Source organism: Labrus mixtus, chromosome 13, assembly GCF_963584025.1.
Source record: "Labrus mixtus chromosome 13, fLabMix1.1, whole genome shotgun sequence".
Classification (NCBI taxonomy): Eukaryota; Metazoa; Chordata; class Actinopteri; order Labriformes; family Labridae; genus Labrus; species Labrus mixtus.
In genome coordinates this window covers 17746251-17761882 of record NC_083624.1, presented here as the reverse complement: position 1 = coordinate 17761882, position 15632 = coordinate 17746251, and the positions used below count along the sequence as shown (strand labels likewise).

At 42.9% G+C, this 15632-nt stretch overlaps 1 protein-coding gene across 1 annotated transcript in view; it reads right to left on the bottom strand.

Annotated features, from left to right (window-relative positions):
- Positions 1 to 1439: 1439 nt before the first annotated feature.
- Positions 1440 to 15632, bottom strand: part of clasp1a (cytoplasmic linker associated protein 1a) — an 83745-nt gene continuing 69552 nt past the window's right edge. The window contains exons 34-44 of the mRNA XM_061054670.1: positions 14197 to 14349; positions 14000 to 14106; positions 13145 to 13273; positions 12620 to 12767; positions 11917 to 12163; positions 10477 to 10539; positions 8907 to 9097; positions 8683 to 8811; positions 7365 to 7571; positions 6309 to 6425; positions 1440 to 5157 (exon numbers count right to left, since the gene is read on the bottom strand). Of these exons, the coding sequence (XP_060910653.1) occupies positions 5071 to 5157; positions 6309 to 6425; positions 7365 to 7571; positions 8683 to 8811; positions 8907 to 9097; positions 10477 to 10539; positions 11917 to 12163; positions 12620 to 12767; positions 13145 to 13273; positions 14000 to 14106; positions 14197 to 14349 (1578 nt within the window). The 3' untranslated portion in view covers positions 1440 to 5070. The remainder of the gene's footprint in view (positions 5158 to 6308; positions 6426 to 7364; positions 7572 to 8682; positions 8812 to 8906; positions 9098 to 10476; positions 10540 to 11916; positions 12164 to 12619; positions 12768 to 13144; positions 13274 to 13999; positions 14107 to 14196; positions 14350 to 15632) is intronic.

Below are 15632 nucleotides of genomic sequence, written 5' to 3'. Positions count from 1 at the left end.
AGCTTTGCCCACAGGGGGCGCCACAACTGACCTGGTGTGGCTCCTTTTAAATCTGATTGGCCACCCCAATGTGCCAACCCCAGGACTTGTTTTAAAAATCAACTATTTTGGCTTTTTTAGAAAAGGCACACAGGTTTTAATGTTGAACATTTCCTTTTATTTGTACTTTATAAACTGTAGAAAGATACCGTGTACATGTAATTCATTAGGTAGGTGCATAAGAGAGGAACGGGTTCAGCAAAAACTGCACGGGATTGCTGGTAAATGTATTTTTGCATGTTAGACAGTGAACTTGAAACAGTGTGCTTACAGTTTTGAAGTACGTCTTTTCATCTCCTTTTTGGATCCGTCAAGGACAAAGCTTGCGGGGTGCTGGTGGCACAGTGGTCAGTGTGTGCGCCCCATGCATGGAGGCCATAGTCCTCAACACGGGCGGCCCAGGCTCAAATCCAGCCTGTGGCTCCCCCCTCCCTGATTCCAAACTCCATCCACTGTCCTACCTCTACATTAAAGGCACAAAAAGCCCAAAAATAATTCTTGAAATGAATGAAAAAATGAAGCTTGTAAGACTTAAGCGTGCCCCGCTATCCACACGGCATCCTAAAGCTAAATATTTACTTCTCTGTGAATCTCAGCTTCCTCCTGCAAATATTATGACATCATGTGGTGCTTTTGTATTAAAGGATGACAAACAGATGTGTGGTGATTTGTATTAACGAGCCGTTGACTCCAATCACAACACTCACAGGCTCGTCAATAAGTGGCTCGCGGTGAGCTGAATGAAGTTTTTCTCCGATGTTGAGTCCAGTCAAAGCACAATATTTAAATCCCAGATGTGGATATTGATTATGCACCGTTATCTCTACTTTGTAAAACAAGCTAACGAGCTCTGCTGAGTTAGAAAAAGGCGAGTGCCAGTGTTCCTTCCTCTTTCCTCCTTCTTCTACGTGAGGAAAATAGAAAAAAGGCCTACTGTAAGGGTTCAAACTGTACTCTGTGTCGCTTGCAGGCAGTTAGGACACAACGGATTCAGGCTGATTTTGTCGCTGACGCTAGCTCGTGTTGTGTGCTGTAAGGACAGGCTGTTTAGATATTTCCACTCTGTTGTATTTAAGTTAAAATGTACACCAGAATATAACATCTGCATGATATTTATTGTAAGATTTGTGGAAATTGAAAAAGTAAATAATCAACATTTATTGTTGTGTGTCTTCCTGTCCGGGCTCCGGTCGGCCCCGCTGTCAGAAAAGTCTTCACACGGCCCTGGTGTTGAAGACCTTACAGCCGGTTTCCCTGCTGCTCCTGGAGAATTTTGGACTTACTAAACACTCAGACTGAGAAACATGTCAGACCTTTAGCATCGTCTGATTCTTCACCACGATCGAACAACTTGCGGAGTCGAGACGTCAAGAAAGAACAAATGGAAAAAAAAACGCACATCAGTTCTTTGTTTATTTCTAGAGCAAACAATTTCTTTACATTGTTGCAAATCTATCACAGGTGGAAGTAAACAAAAGAAAAGTTCTGTACAGTTCATCATAGGAGAACAAATAAAATATATAAATACAGGGTTGAATATTACATGAGCGACTGAGACCAAAAGAAGAAGGACTGTAGAACATGCATAGTGAACAGTTTGCAGGGTTTCCCATCTCTTCGGTTTCCAGGACAACAGAGGCGAGTGATCGGTTTGTTGGCTGAGTGACGTGTTGTTTTAAAGCCCCGTGTGGATGAACTCTCATGAGGGGGAGAAAACCAGGCGGGTTGAAGGTTTGAAGTGACCAGGAGAAAGAAAAGGGGAAGTTTGAGTGCGGACAGGAACCTGTTGCACAGGGCTACATGTTGTGTGTCAGTACCAGTACATCAAATGAAAACATTCATTTCATTAAATAAACCCGACAAAGCCGTCCCTATTCCCTTAAACTGTGAGTCTCTCACTGTGTCCGGGCAAAATCAGCTTCATTTCATTATCAATCGCATAACTAATTTAGAGGTTTTGAAAAAAAGAGAGAGAAGAGGGGTCATAATCCCTCCCAACATGAGATTTACTGAACCCACAACCAAATATAAAAGAATAAAACACAGATTTGTTGGGCGAACTCTTCTCGATCGGGGGAGAGCTTGACTTTGAAGAGAGATCCTCCTGCAGGAATCAAACATTTTAAAACTTAAAGGGGGACGCTGCCTTTATAAACTTGACCTCGTTGCTCCGTTCTCTGTGGTCGAAATGACTTAAAGGTCTAAAAACTTAAAGGACTGCACCTTTCGATTTCTTCAGTTGGCAGCAGTGAAATAACTCAAATTTCTGGGATGTAATGCTCTGGGTCGTTGTCAGAAAGTACATCCACAGATATCCATACGTTTTTATTTAACTCCGTTTTTAATCTCGAGATCTCGACATATTTATCTCGTTCTCTCCGGATAAAAACTCTGGTTTTCCTGTGATGACGACTTTTCTCCAGATCTCGAGAAATCCACTTGTTATCACGGGAAATTCAGCATCATCATCCTGAGATGACGAGATAAATAAGACGAGATGTTGAGAAAACAACTGAAACTCACAAGCAGACTTTTCCTCTCTCTCTTCAAAGCCTCCAGAATCCACTCGTAAAACAAGCGACTGACCACACAGAGCAGGGGAGGGGCTTATCTACCTCAGTGTTTTCATGTGAAATGCTACGTGTACAACAAATATGGTGTCGGATCAGAACAAAGCGTTTCAAACATCGCAGTTCAAAACAAAACCAGACTAACAAGTCGAGGCAGCGGTACATCAGCAGCTCCCATGCTTTGCGAAGTTGAATAAACTGTTCTTGTCAACGGAGTCCGGCAGCTCTGACGAGAGCAACGGAGCGGTCTACGATCTGATTCCTGTGAGAAGAAAGTTTGATATCTGTTGGAATCTTTTCCAGAGATTGTCAGACACCTTGGTTTTACTTCTTTTATCGAGTGTAGTCGTGATTGTGTTGCAGTCTGTTTCAACACCGCAGGCTGAAGCAATCTACTGGAGCAATTCAAAAGCTTTTTTTTTTAACTTTCAGTCAAAAAGATCCCAAATGGGGCCTAGCGGTGATGTCCCACGCCCCCATGTACAGAGGCCGTAAATCCTCATCGTAGCAGCCGTGGGTTTAAATCTGACCTCGGCCCTTTTCTGCATGTCATCCCCCACTCTCTACTCCCAGCATGTCCTCTCTCTCTTCAGCTGTCCTACCCCATAAAGCAAACTCCCCCCCCCCCCAAAAAAAGCTTTAAAAAGGCCCCAAATTAATTCAAACCAGGGTCCATGAAAATAAATAAATGGAATTATTCTTAAGAAATAAAAGGTAAAATCTGTGCCCAGAGGTTTTCCTGAAAGCTTCTTTTCACCAGTTTAAACCTTCAACGTGACGCAGGTCACACTTCCTGCTCCGTTCGTACCTAAAGGGACAACTGAACTCACCGACTGAAACATTAAATTACAGATGAGTAATCTGATGATGTAACAAGTGCACTTTAACAGCCAAAAAAAACCAAAAAAAACCAAAACCTCAGGGGCACAGAGTTGACACGTGTGCTGCAGGTTTCATGCAAGCTATTTGGGCAACGTGCAAAAAAAGTGAGATCATCAAACTGTTCACTCTTCTTTTTTTTTTTTAACAAATTTTCGCGAAGCAGTGGTCCAAAAGTGTATGTACAAAATACCTTTGTTTGTGAGTTCATTGCAGAAGCTGTGGTTACGTGTAGGAGGCCGGAGGAAACGACTAATACTGTGTTTGTATCATCACAGGTCCAGAACACACACACACACACACACTCTCACACACACACACACACACGCACAAACACGCACAAACACACACACACACACACACACACACACACACACACACACACACAGGCTCCTTCTTCCTGCACATTCACATTTCTTTTAGAGAGCCGACAGTTACAGTACTGTACATGTCATTCACTCTCTGCAGCCCCGGTCAGCAAACATTATCAGTGTGTATGTGAAGTGAATAAGGCCTGGGAATGTCTTTCATGAATGACTTGGATCATGGGTCTCCCTCTCAAATCCACATGTGCAGTATTTACAAGAGACTTCCTCTTCAAGCCGGCGCTCCACTCGAGCAGCAGTCTCAGAGATTTACAGGGTAAGATGCCAAAAACTGGGCAAACCGCAGGCAACAGTTTTTTTTTCCAAAAGCAATCCGAACAAAACAAAAATAGCTGTTCAATAAATCAAAGTATTTTCAGTGTGAAAACACAGGCAATGTAACTTTCCATCAGCTCAGTTTAACATCGTCTGCTACTTCAAAAACCTGCACAGAACTTAAAGGATTGTCAATTCTGTCGCTGGAAATGTATCTTTTGGCAACTTGTTTAATTTAACACTTTCATTAGTGAAGGATTCAATTGGTTGAGCCACCCTGAATTACAAATGAGCTTTAAAAAAAACAAAAAAAGCCCTCCACATACAGGCGTCTGAGTCTCTATCCTGATCAATAAAGGGAACTAAATATGCTCTGACATTTTCCAGCGTGATGTTCCCTTACACATCACTTTTTTTTTTTTTGATTTTTACACTCAAAGAACCAGAATTTATCCCAATCCAGAGGGGCGTATTACCATCACTGGGCCAGCCAAATGACATTTCATGCTAAACTTAAAGTGAAGTTGACAGAAACAACATTCCCTCCTCTAATCTACCAACTCCTGATGATTTTAATTCTGAGGGCACGAGGACAACATTTTTTTTTTTTTGAAGAAAGGTGGTGTTATGGTTGTGGAGGATGGAAAAAAAAAAGAAGGCATTTCCTATATCCACATAAACTCCTCCTCCAGATTTTCAAACTGATCCGCAGTTACATTCAAACGTTTCTGGAGCTAAAATGGAGAAGAGGATCCGAAAGACGAACATGTGGCTGAAAGGATCTCCTCGAGTCAGGAGGAAAGCGTGAGTGGAGTAAGTTGAGCTCTAGTCATGACGAGGAGGACGAGGAGGAGGGGGAAGCTCAGAGGTCTGAAAGAACAGCGGGTGGAGATCCATGAACGCTGTCCCTCCTCAGAGTTTCCAGATCACGACTTCCTGAATTAACTGTGGGAGGAGACGTCGGAGGAGCTGCTGCTGTTGCTGTTGGTGGTCTGGGCTCGTTTGATATACAGGTTCAGTAACTTCATCTGCAAAACAAGAAAAAAAACAAAAAAACAACACAAGTTAGTCTCTCACTGAGCTGACTCACTTTTTGAAGGTCTCGGTCTCGTCCGGAAATCGAAAGTGTTTTTACTTGTTCTCGCCGTCTCAGACTCCGGATTTTAAATCAAGACCGGTCAGGACCACCACTGAAAGGCTATTTTTTCACGTCATCAATTCATTCATAATTTGATTTTTATCCCCCGGTTACGGCCTTGACTCGGTCCCGATCCCTAAATTTCATGGTCTTGGTCTTGGTCTTGGTCTTGGTCTTGACTTGATCTCGATCCCTAAATGTCTTGGTCTTGACTTGATCTCGATCCCTAAATGTCTTGGTCTTGGTCTTGGTTTGATCTCGATCCCTAAATGTCTTGGTCTTGACTTGATCTCGATCCCTAAATGTCTTGGTCTTGACTTGATCTCGATCCCTAAATTTCTTGGTCTTGGTTTGATCTCGATCCCTAAATGTCTTGGTCTTGGTCTTGACTTGATCTCGATCCCTAAATGTCTTGGTCTTGGTCTTGACTTGATCTCGATCCCTAAATGTCTTGGTCTTGGTCTTGTCTGTCTCGGAGCTCTGGTCTCGGGTAGGTCTTGGTCTCGGTTAGTGTGGTCTTGACTACAACACTACCAGGGTGACTTATATTCCGTTTTTTATGTAACCCATGATGAGACACTTCAACCTATTGGGGTTTCATTACTCTATAAAAACTTTCTCCAACACTTTAACCCTTTAACTTAAAACTCCCCGACTCCAAAAAAAAAAAAACAAAGCCGTTTGCACAAGGCTTATCCTGACTTTTATATTCTTATAGAATTCATCCTGTCTGGACTTCACCATTAGCTTTATGTCATGATTATTTGTGTTTAAATGTGTGTTGGCTCAAGACATTCTGTAAGTTAAGCATGTGATGGTGCTTCCTTTTGTATCAGAGAGCTTCCTGAGAGGTGAGCACAGCTAGGAGGGGAAAGCTAACGTTCAGCACTCAGCCCTTACATAATCCAAGGACACATATGAGCCTGTACTTTAATAAGTGGACAACCAGTGGAAACCTGTGTGAAAATAACAACATGGGAAGATGATAAGGCTCTGCGTCTGTCGAGGAGATGAGTGTGTATTCAATGAAAGACTTGGTACCTTGCTGCCCGTGAGCTGTGCCAGGTGGGGTTTGAGGTCCTCGCCAATCACAGAGTAGATAGCCACCAGACAGAACACGCTGGCCTTGCGAACGCTGCTCTCAGTGTTGTCATAGCCCTGCGGAGAGACGAGGCAGCATCATGCACGGCACGCGCACACACACACACACACACACACGAGGGGTCAGCGGGAACGGGGGAGGAGTCGCAGAGAGGGCAGAGTACACGCAAACATTTCCAGGGTCAAATAAGGCAAATAATTCCCTGTCCAAATATGCACATTGTCCAAATAAGCAGGTTGAAGCTGAAAAGTCAGAAGTGATTGCTCTGTTCATCCTCAAAAACACTGCTCTTGTGTTACGTAAACCAATCACGCAACATCTGTTATTAGAAACGAACATGAGACTTATTTAAAATATTTTTATATTTATTTTAATATTTTTGTTCCTAACTGTTTCCAGTTTAGCATCTCTAGCGTCTGCCTTTAGTGAGTTTAAAAAACAATCTGTGTGAACAATGCTGCTTAAAAGAGTCATTTTAGACAAACGTTTAAAAGATTGTCACGCTGAAAATAAAATAGAAATGAGGCCACTAATTGGCTTGTTTCTGTATTTTTATATAAGGAAGATTTAAATAAATAAAAGTAGATTTATTCCAGAATTCTAATCAATACACTTAAAACATTAACTTCAAATGCTCGTAGAAGACTTTTTTCATGTCACGTTGTTCTCATGTTGTCCATTTCCATGTCCAGGGACAAATAAGGCAAATAATTAGTTATCAGTGTCCAAATATGAGCAATGTCCAAATAAGCAGGTTGGAGCCAGGAGGGAGGGTCCTGCTCCTCGTGTCCCCAACAACCCCTTCTCTTATTTAAACTCTGTTCATTACTGTGAACTGAACTTTTTCAAAAGGGTATTTTCGTTCATGGTCTCTGCGTTTAATCAAACTGTTGTGTCCACTCAGAACGGAAGGAAAACTTTGATGTAATTCAATCTGTAGAATCTGAGAATATAACTCTATTTTAAATGTACAGATTGCCACATCAGACACAGACCTGCAGGAGTCCCGGGATGATGTCGGGCAGCAGCTGCAGTAAGGGGTCCTTGGCGATGCGTTCAATGACTTTGGTTTGCATCTTGATAGCAGCCAGGTTGATGGGGTAGTCAGCTGTCTGCACAATAGGACACAGGACCTTGATGCACTGCTCTGGATGGCTGGAGCCGGCCAGCGTGGAAGCTGCCTCCTCTGCTGCACGCACCACCTGAAGCACATAAACATTCAGATCAAAAAGTCTGGTTCTTCTTTGAAGAGAGCTGTGTAACCCCAAAGTCTGAAGGACGTGCATACTGCAGTTGAGGCGTTCACAGATCATAATCTGTGTGGCGTTAGACGTGCTCTTACTGCTTATGGGACGCGTGTTATTAATTAAAGCAGCATGACCACGTGTTCAGAATTTCATTGGCTGCAAGAATCATCAGGAACTGTTTTTACCAATAAAGAAACAGGTTAGTGGGACTAGAATCATTTCTTAGACAAGGCTGTAAACATCATTATTTATGTGGTAAAAATGGGCATTTTAATACGAGTGTTCATGGGACCTCTGGAGTTTTTGGAGCCAGCCTCTAGTGGACATTGGAGGAACTGCAGTTTATTTTGCACTTCTGCATTGGTTTCATTTTTCAACACTGGAAGTTACCACTTGGTGATGCTACAGTACACATTCTCTAAAACGTATTCTTTTATTGAAGGACCCACAGTTTTGTTCAACCTTTGTGCTTAATTTTTTTAAATTCAAGCTTAAAGAATGAATATATAACATTATTAAAGTAGAGGGAGACTCCACAAACAGGATCCAAAGAAAGAACATGGAGCACACAAATCACTTAAGGCAAATGCATTAAGGTGCAAAGGACTAACGTTTCGATGCACTCAGAGTTAAAAAAAACATTCTTCTTCATCACATTATTTATCTATCAAATGATTTTCAGGCATTTACACACACAGAGCATTTCAACCAGCTCTGAAACTCTTGACAACTTTTTGCTCCCTACAGCTTGTTGTTTTGGTTTACCAGCCTGCAAGCTCATTTAACCTGATTAACCCATTGCATGCTGAAAATGGCAAAATTGCAGACAGACTTTGATCATAGTGGAGCCTTTATTAACTAAAGAAGCACATGTTTTCCTCTGGAGTTGGTGGAGACTCAAACAGAGTTCACAGAGAGTTGAGGATGGAATGAATTCAGGTGGCAAACATGAGTCCAAATAATCGATAATATTGCTTTGCATTGTTTTGTTTTGCTACCAAAACATCCCCAATATGTGAGCGTAACACCATGAGCTTCAGAATGCTTTAATGTGGTGGCTGTGTACCTCTTTGTGAGAGTCTTTGTGAGCCTCCAGGGTCTTCATGATGGTGAGCTCGGCATAGTTTTTGAAGCGGGCCGGCTGGTTCCTCAGAATTTCTTTCAGCACACGAAGGGCCAAAGCTCGGATGGTGTGCTGAGGGATACAGAAAATAGCTTGTGCGTTTAATACACACAAATATTGACACATGCACGGTGGTAAGCAACATTTAGGACCCTCAGATCACGTACATCTTTATCACCCAGCGTCTCCAGCAGCAGGAGGAGGATGGTTTTAAAGTGTTCGTCCCACACGGCCGTGCTGTCTTCTCGTGTGATCTTCAGCAGCTCCACCAAGGCGCCTTTACGCTCCTCAGAACGCTCGTTGTGATTGGACAGTTCCTTAAGAAGGTCCGCTACCATGTCTGAGTGGTCCTGACCGACTGCTCGCCGAGAGAACAATGAAAGCAACATGTTACACATCAAAAATAAAGCTACTGAAGCCCTGTTATGGCCCCAACAACAATGATTCCAGCAATTTAACAAATGCAACTATTTTAAAATTGAACTTTTATGAGATAAGAATTCTATTTTAATCAGAGTTGTTCTACTCAGAGGGAAGCTTTGCCCCTTAAAGATGTGCAGCCTGTCTTTGTAAGTCCTGGTTTGTAGATGGTTACTATGCTCAAACCATTTATCAGCTGCTCCACTCTCTGAGGTGGCAACAGGGCTAAGATGGTTGAGACGTAACCTTTGAGGCAAGATACGGCTTTTTATTGAACTGTCTAACATGGTTATAAACAGGATCCATACAGAGAGAGACCTAAGAGAAGCATTCAAGACATCATTACATCATCTTACACAACATGCAGCTTGATGTGTAACTTCTGCCTTGCTCTTGTTTTTGTTGTTTTGTGTTTAATAGATATTTCGTTGGATCTAAACCCTTTAGTTTAAAACACTTCAGATGCATATTTAAGATGAGCAAGAGAATCAAGAGAGAGATCAACTCAGCAGAAGATCTGTAACTTCAGTTCTAAGGCGTAAAATCATAATCTTTTGTCAATTGACCCTTTGTTGGTTCTCTGATTGGTCCGCTGACTCGAAAGTCATAAAGGATAGCTTTCAGGTGAAGGCGGGGCTTGACATAGGGCCACTTTCTAGTGAGGGCGGGACTTAACAAATGGTCATTTGAGTCTGTGTCTTACCGATTAACATCAACCTAACCTTAACATGACGGTCTATCTCTGTAGGGATCCTTTATGTATTGCTGTCAGACTCTTTCATAACAATCTGAGCCCAGCGGTTGCAAAAAATAAAGAACTTTTAGTCGGAAAAACGCTGAGTTGATCCACTGAAGCAATTCCAAAAAAGGTTTGTTTTAACACCCAAAATGTGGGGAAAGGGGCCAGGTACAATCAGACTGGAATACTTCAATAATACTTCTCTACCATCTGTTAAGTGGATAAACAAAAAAGCATGCTCTGGACTTCACTACTCTGCTACATGTTTAGGTGTTAAAAATATTGAATCATTAAGGATATAATGCTACCTTTCTGCCACATGTTCTTTATATACAAACTTAGACAACAACCCAAGCATTGAGCCTAAACAATACTATAATAATTATTAATCAAGGTATTAAAGAGCCAGATAGTTCTGCATTAGAGGCAGGATAGATGTATCTTAGTGAACACACAGTTTACTGGTTAAGAGTTAGAAGACGTTGAAAGAATGGTGAATGGGTTTTAAGAGACGCGAGTGAAAAATGCAAACACACAAAGGGTGAGTGGGATGACAGTTAGTCCAGCAGGAGAGGCACCTTTAACGGGTCCAAAGACCTTGGGGAGCGTCATCTTGTTTTCACCGCTTTCCTGACGTCGGCCTGGAGAGGAGGTGGAGGGGTCGGAGGAGGGATGAAGGTGGAGGTGGGGAGGTGAGGTGAGGGACAGAGGGGAGACAAAAGGGTGCAGAGCAGAAAGGATGTGATGACGGCAACAACAACAAGCGACACACACGGGCTGCAGACACACACACTTGTGTTCGTGTGTAAACTGCCTGCAGAGAAAATACATCCTCTGTGTATGTAGCTCGTGTCAACATGTCACCAAGCATCGATGCAAAGTTAAGCAAACTTAAGTGGTAGCTGAATACAGATACATATCGTCAGTGTTTTCAGTGTTATCATCAGTCTGAAGGAGTTTCTTTGCAAAGTGTCTCCTATATGTTGTCAAAAAAAAACCAAAGTTATTGAATTTACAGCAAAACCGCAAATCTTGGCAAGCCAATTTTACAGTAGGATTCCTCCATTCTTAAAGGTCACATATTATACTTCTTTGTCACCAGTGTAAATAAGTCTCAGAGGTTCCCAAAACATGTGAGTGAAGTTTCTTGTTCTAAATCCACTCTGATCCTGTATTTGATCATGCCTATAAACCCCTCTATTTCAGCCCTGTTCAGAACAGGCTGTTTCTGTGTCTGTACCTTTAAATGTAAATGAGCTGTGTCTGACCACGCCCCCTCTCTGGAAGGGCTTGGGTGTCTCAGGCTTTCTCGCTCCATGCCCTATTGTTTACGGTGAGAAGGCAGGCAAAAAAAAGAAGCTGTGGGAGTGTCACCCACCTGGGGGAGGTGTTACCGCCCTTTGTGATGTCATGAAGGGAAAATCTCCAAACAGCATGTTTGAGCACACATTTTCTGAAAAGTGGAGCAGGGAAAAGACGGAGAGGATGGACTTTTCTCATCATTGGGGGGATTGTAGACTGACTGGGGACACATGTTAGTTTTAGAGAAACATGGTGAAGTGGACTTTGCATAATACATGACCTTTAAGTGTTCACTTGATATCAACCAGTAGCACAATTATAGAGGGATCTCTACCTCTGGCAAATGATCAGAGCAAGTCATTTAAACTTGAGGAATCACTGGATTAAACAGTCACTTTGTCAATCAGAGTCTCTTTAACACTCTTCAGTGGAGCTATTGTCAGACTCTAGCTGCCACTGACGTTATCCCACAATCTAACTTAATCCTCCATCCTGAAAAATAACAGAATTGAAAATCGTTAAGAGTCTAGAAACCTGAAGAAAGTAGCCTGTTGAAGTATTTGATATCTAGGCCTAATGTGTGAGCTCCTAAAGGAGTTTGTTGATGCACTAAACTGACAAATAGTGAAAGGTGTTAAACAGCTTGACCCATCAGAACGTCTGAGAGTAATTAATTTGAATGTGTGTTCAGGAGGAGAGACACTCTGTGAACTCACAGTCTCTGAACTGCTCCACATCGTCGTCAAACACGGCCTCCTTCAGGGCGCTCTTGTCATACGTGCAGATGGTTTCGCCGTAACCGTAAGGTGCGAATTCCCGACCCCGCGGGCCACAGAACGAGCGGGGTGAAGGCGTGTTGAGCAGTGAGGTCTTGTTGTCCAAGGCGGTGCGACCCCCTTCAACAACGTCCAAGCCCAGGCGGGCGTCTGAGCCGGGAGAGGACGCTACGCCTTCTCGTCCTGCCTGTAGGACAGAGGGGAAGGTGAGGGGAGGAAGGAAATGAGAAATATGTTATCACGTTGTTGAAAACAGTTTTCCATCCACAGATTTGTCCTGTGTGTTCTTGGACCTTTTTTTCTCACCATTGAGCACTTAGTTTCAAAGCTCTCAATGTTGCTTGTACCAAGTCTACATGACGATACAAAAAGTCTGTACTGAAGTCCAGTCATTTCATACAATATTTCTGAGGTGGAGAAGAGTTATAAGATTATAAGTAGGATTAACGTTACTTTTATTTCCACAGATAGATGGAAGATTCAGACAGACCAGAGTGAGGTATATGTTCACTAATACGTCAGAGTCTTGATGTGATTTACTCAAACTGCAAAAAGTCTAATACTTGCTTTAGAAGATATTTGTCTAGCTATTTTTCTGGATTTGCAAAAATGCTTCAAGAAAAAGACAAAAAAAATCACTCACTGCATCGTCCCTCTTGCCCTCCTGTCTGATCGGCTCATTCAGGTCCTCCTGGCTCCGGTAGCTGAAGCTCTGGATGGCCTCTGTGACGCCACGTAAGGAGCTGTAGATCTCTTCAGAGTTCATGTTCTCAGTGTCGTACTCCATCATACTACCAGACACACAAACACAAACACAGACAGAGACGCACACGCAGGAATTACATGACATGAATATATCTGAAGGAGACACACTGTAAATGTGTTACTGTTTTTTTTTTTAGTCACCATGCAAAGCACTTTAGCATCACTTTTGACACAGACAGAGGTTACTGTTTGGAAAGGAAACGCTTGCATGAAATGAGAACTTATTTCAGTGCTTTTCTTCACCACCACAGCATCAAGCACATGAAACGTGCATGCCCTGAGAAACTGGTGAACAAGACTGTTTTTGTATTCGTATAAATTTTGACAAAGAAAAGGACGGGAGATGGGAGGTCTTGGTTCCTTGAGGACAAAATGCGCTTTGTGTCCCAGTCTGACTCATTACCTTGGTGAATATGCTCTGCGCAGGACCCTTAAGGAGGGGGCAGCAGGGGTGGAGTGGGGCTGAGGAGGAGGAGGAGGAGGGGCAGGAGGGTGCTTTGAAAGTCCGTCGACACCCCAACCCCATAACCGACTGTTGCCACAGCAGCGCAGCCGGAGAGGAGGGAAGGATGGACAGACAGGAGTGAGAGAGGAGGAGGGGGAAATCAAGAAGAAGTGAGGAGCACAAGGCGAGACAAAGGGAGGGAGGGAGGAGGTGAATAAACAAACAAATGTGCAGAAGGAGAAAAGAGAAAAAGAAACTAGTCTGAGCCATTAGGTAAAGGGAAAGTGTTAATACAGAGGAAAGCGTAAGAAAGTGACAGAATCCCACAAAGTCAGCCTCTCCTCCATCTCGACTGAGGAGCTGTCTTCAGCACATTTTGACCACAAAGTCGTCAACAATAAGTTCTCTTCAAGTTCAACTGTGGGTTTCTACTCGCAGGTTAAAGGCATGCACAGTGACTGCGGGGTGAAGGAGCTGCTCAGTAAGAGAGAGGGTAAGAGTTCATTGTGTTTCTTAACTTTGGCCACCACTTTGCAGAATAGATGGTTTAGATCTCGCCACAACGCCATGAATGCATTGTAATATCGCTGTATTTTATGCACCAGTCTGTGTAGAAAGTGTTTTCTATGAGATTTGATGGATGTGCGACAAACAAGTTTTTTCTTTTTTTTTTTTTTTACCCAAATGTCTCAGAGCAGCTCGTTCAGTATCATGCTCCTACCACCCCACCTGTGAGGTTTTGTGTTAGTTTAATGACTCGATTAATGACCGGACGCGACAGCAGAAATAATAGCAATAATAAGGATTCACTACCTTGGAGATAGTCCTCCGTGGGAACAGTTTGTCGGAGAGGTGAGGGGGCTGGTTCTGCTGGGGGTGTGACGTGAAGGCGTCCGACCAATGGTGTTGCTCGGAGATCCCTAAAAGACAAGTCAACAGTGAGTCATTTGAAAGGCAGCAGCGGGGCCTGATAGTTCCACATCTCTCCTTTCTGTTTCCCTTTGACTCACCACGCTGCTGCTGCTGGTGTTGCTGGAGTTCTTCAGGTGGTTGTGCAGCAGTTTGGTGGCTCCGTCCTGGAAGGTCTTAGGCAGAGCGCCCAGCAGCATGGTGAACTCCGGGGTGTTGAGCTCGAACAAAGAGATCAGAACCACCTGAGCCGCCTGGAGATGGTGGAGAACAACATGTTAGGATGGAGAACACAGCAACAAATAAAATGGTTTCCTCGGTTCCAGAAGTGACTTTACCAGGTGTTAAGTACGACACTTATCCCAACACTGAGCTGCGCCAATATTTTCAAAGATTTATGTTTATAGATATTTTTTAAGAAGGAAGAATGTGCGACTTTTTGATCCAGTAGATGTCGCCCTTGAGCACCAGCATGAAACCAAAACAAACTGCTGCTTGGCCACACCTCCTCCAGAGACACACCTCCAACCCCCCTCCATCGCATTCACATGAAGGAGTTAAGCGCAAGCGGCTGACAAAATTGTCGTTGTCTCGAGCTGCAATCACCGGTTTCGGTTTCCTGCATTGCTGTGTAAGCATGCTAATGTTAGCGCTCTTTCATTAGCTTGTAGCTTCACATTGCATGTACATTTACACAGAATGACCGTGATCTAAATACTCTAACATGACATCCAAATAAGCAGAGTACATTTTTCTGCTTCTCTCTAGTCCTTGACTAAAACAGCTTTTATACACAAGAGGAGGAGCCGGCCGTCCCGTCCATGTAAACACGGCTCTGACAACAACACAGCCAGCGGGACTCGAGCTTCTCACTCATCGTAGACAGTCATGACTCAGAGAGACATTTAGTATATTTGATTACTGTTTTATTTATGTATAAAATGTCGCACATTCTTCCTTTAAGGCCGTGCCTGAATGATGAACTATATTAAAGGTTGCCTCTTTGAAAGGTTACAACAGGTCAAATCTATTCTGAAACCATGGAAACCAGCATTTGTCTTGGCCATTGAATGGATGCATCAGCCTGTAGAAAGAAACAAAGGTGAGTCTTTAAAGCTGCATTCAGTGAAAAAAACGTATGAAGTATCAAAGAATGAAAGAACACTGTTGCTTTAAATGTTTCTACATGCAAGTGAGTACAGATCAAACTTTAAGAGAAAGTTGTTGGGCACAGAACCAGAAACGGTATGAATGTTCGACTTCAGTTTGCACCTGAAGGAACATAACTGATTTGTGGTTTGTTGTTGCTTTGTTTAATCCACAGTTTACATAAACAGCTGATGTCCCACTTCTTTTGTCTTTTTCCTAAACTTTATTTAGACATATCTGGAGGTCGACAATCTCTAAGTAGTTACCATGCAGGTGGATGACATGTTGTTAAAGTGCGTTAGACATACACAATGTGTTAGGCACACAGAAATGAAACGGCATTCCTACCAATGTTGGGTAGTAAACTTGGCTTAAAAAAAATCCACAT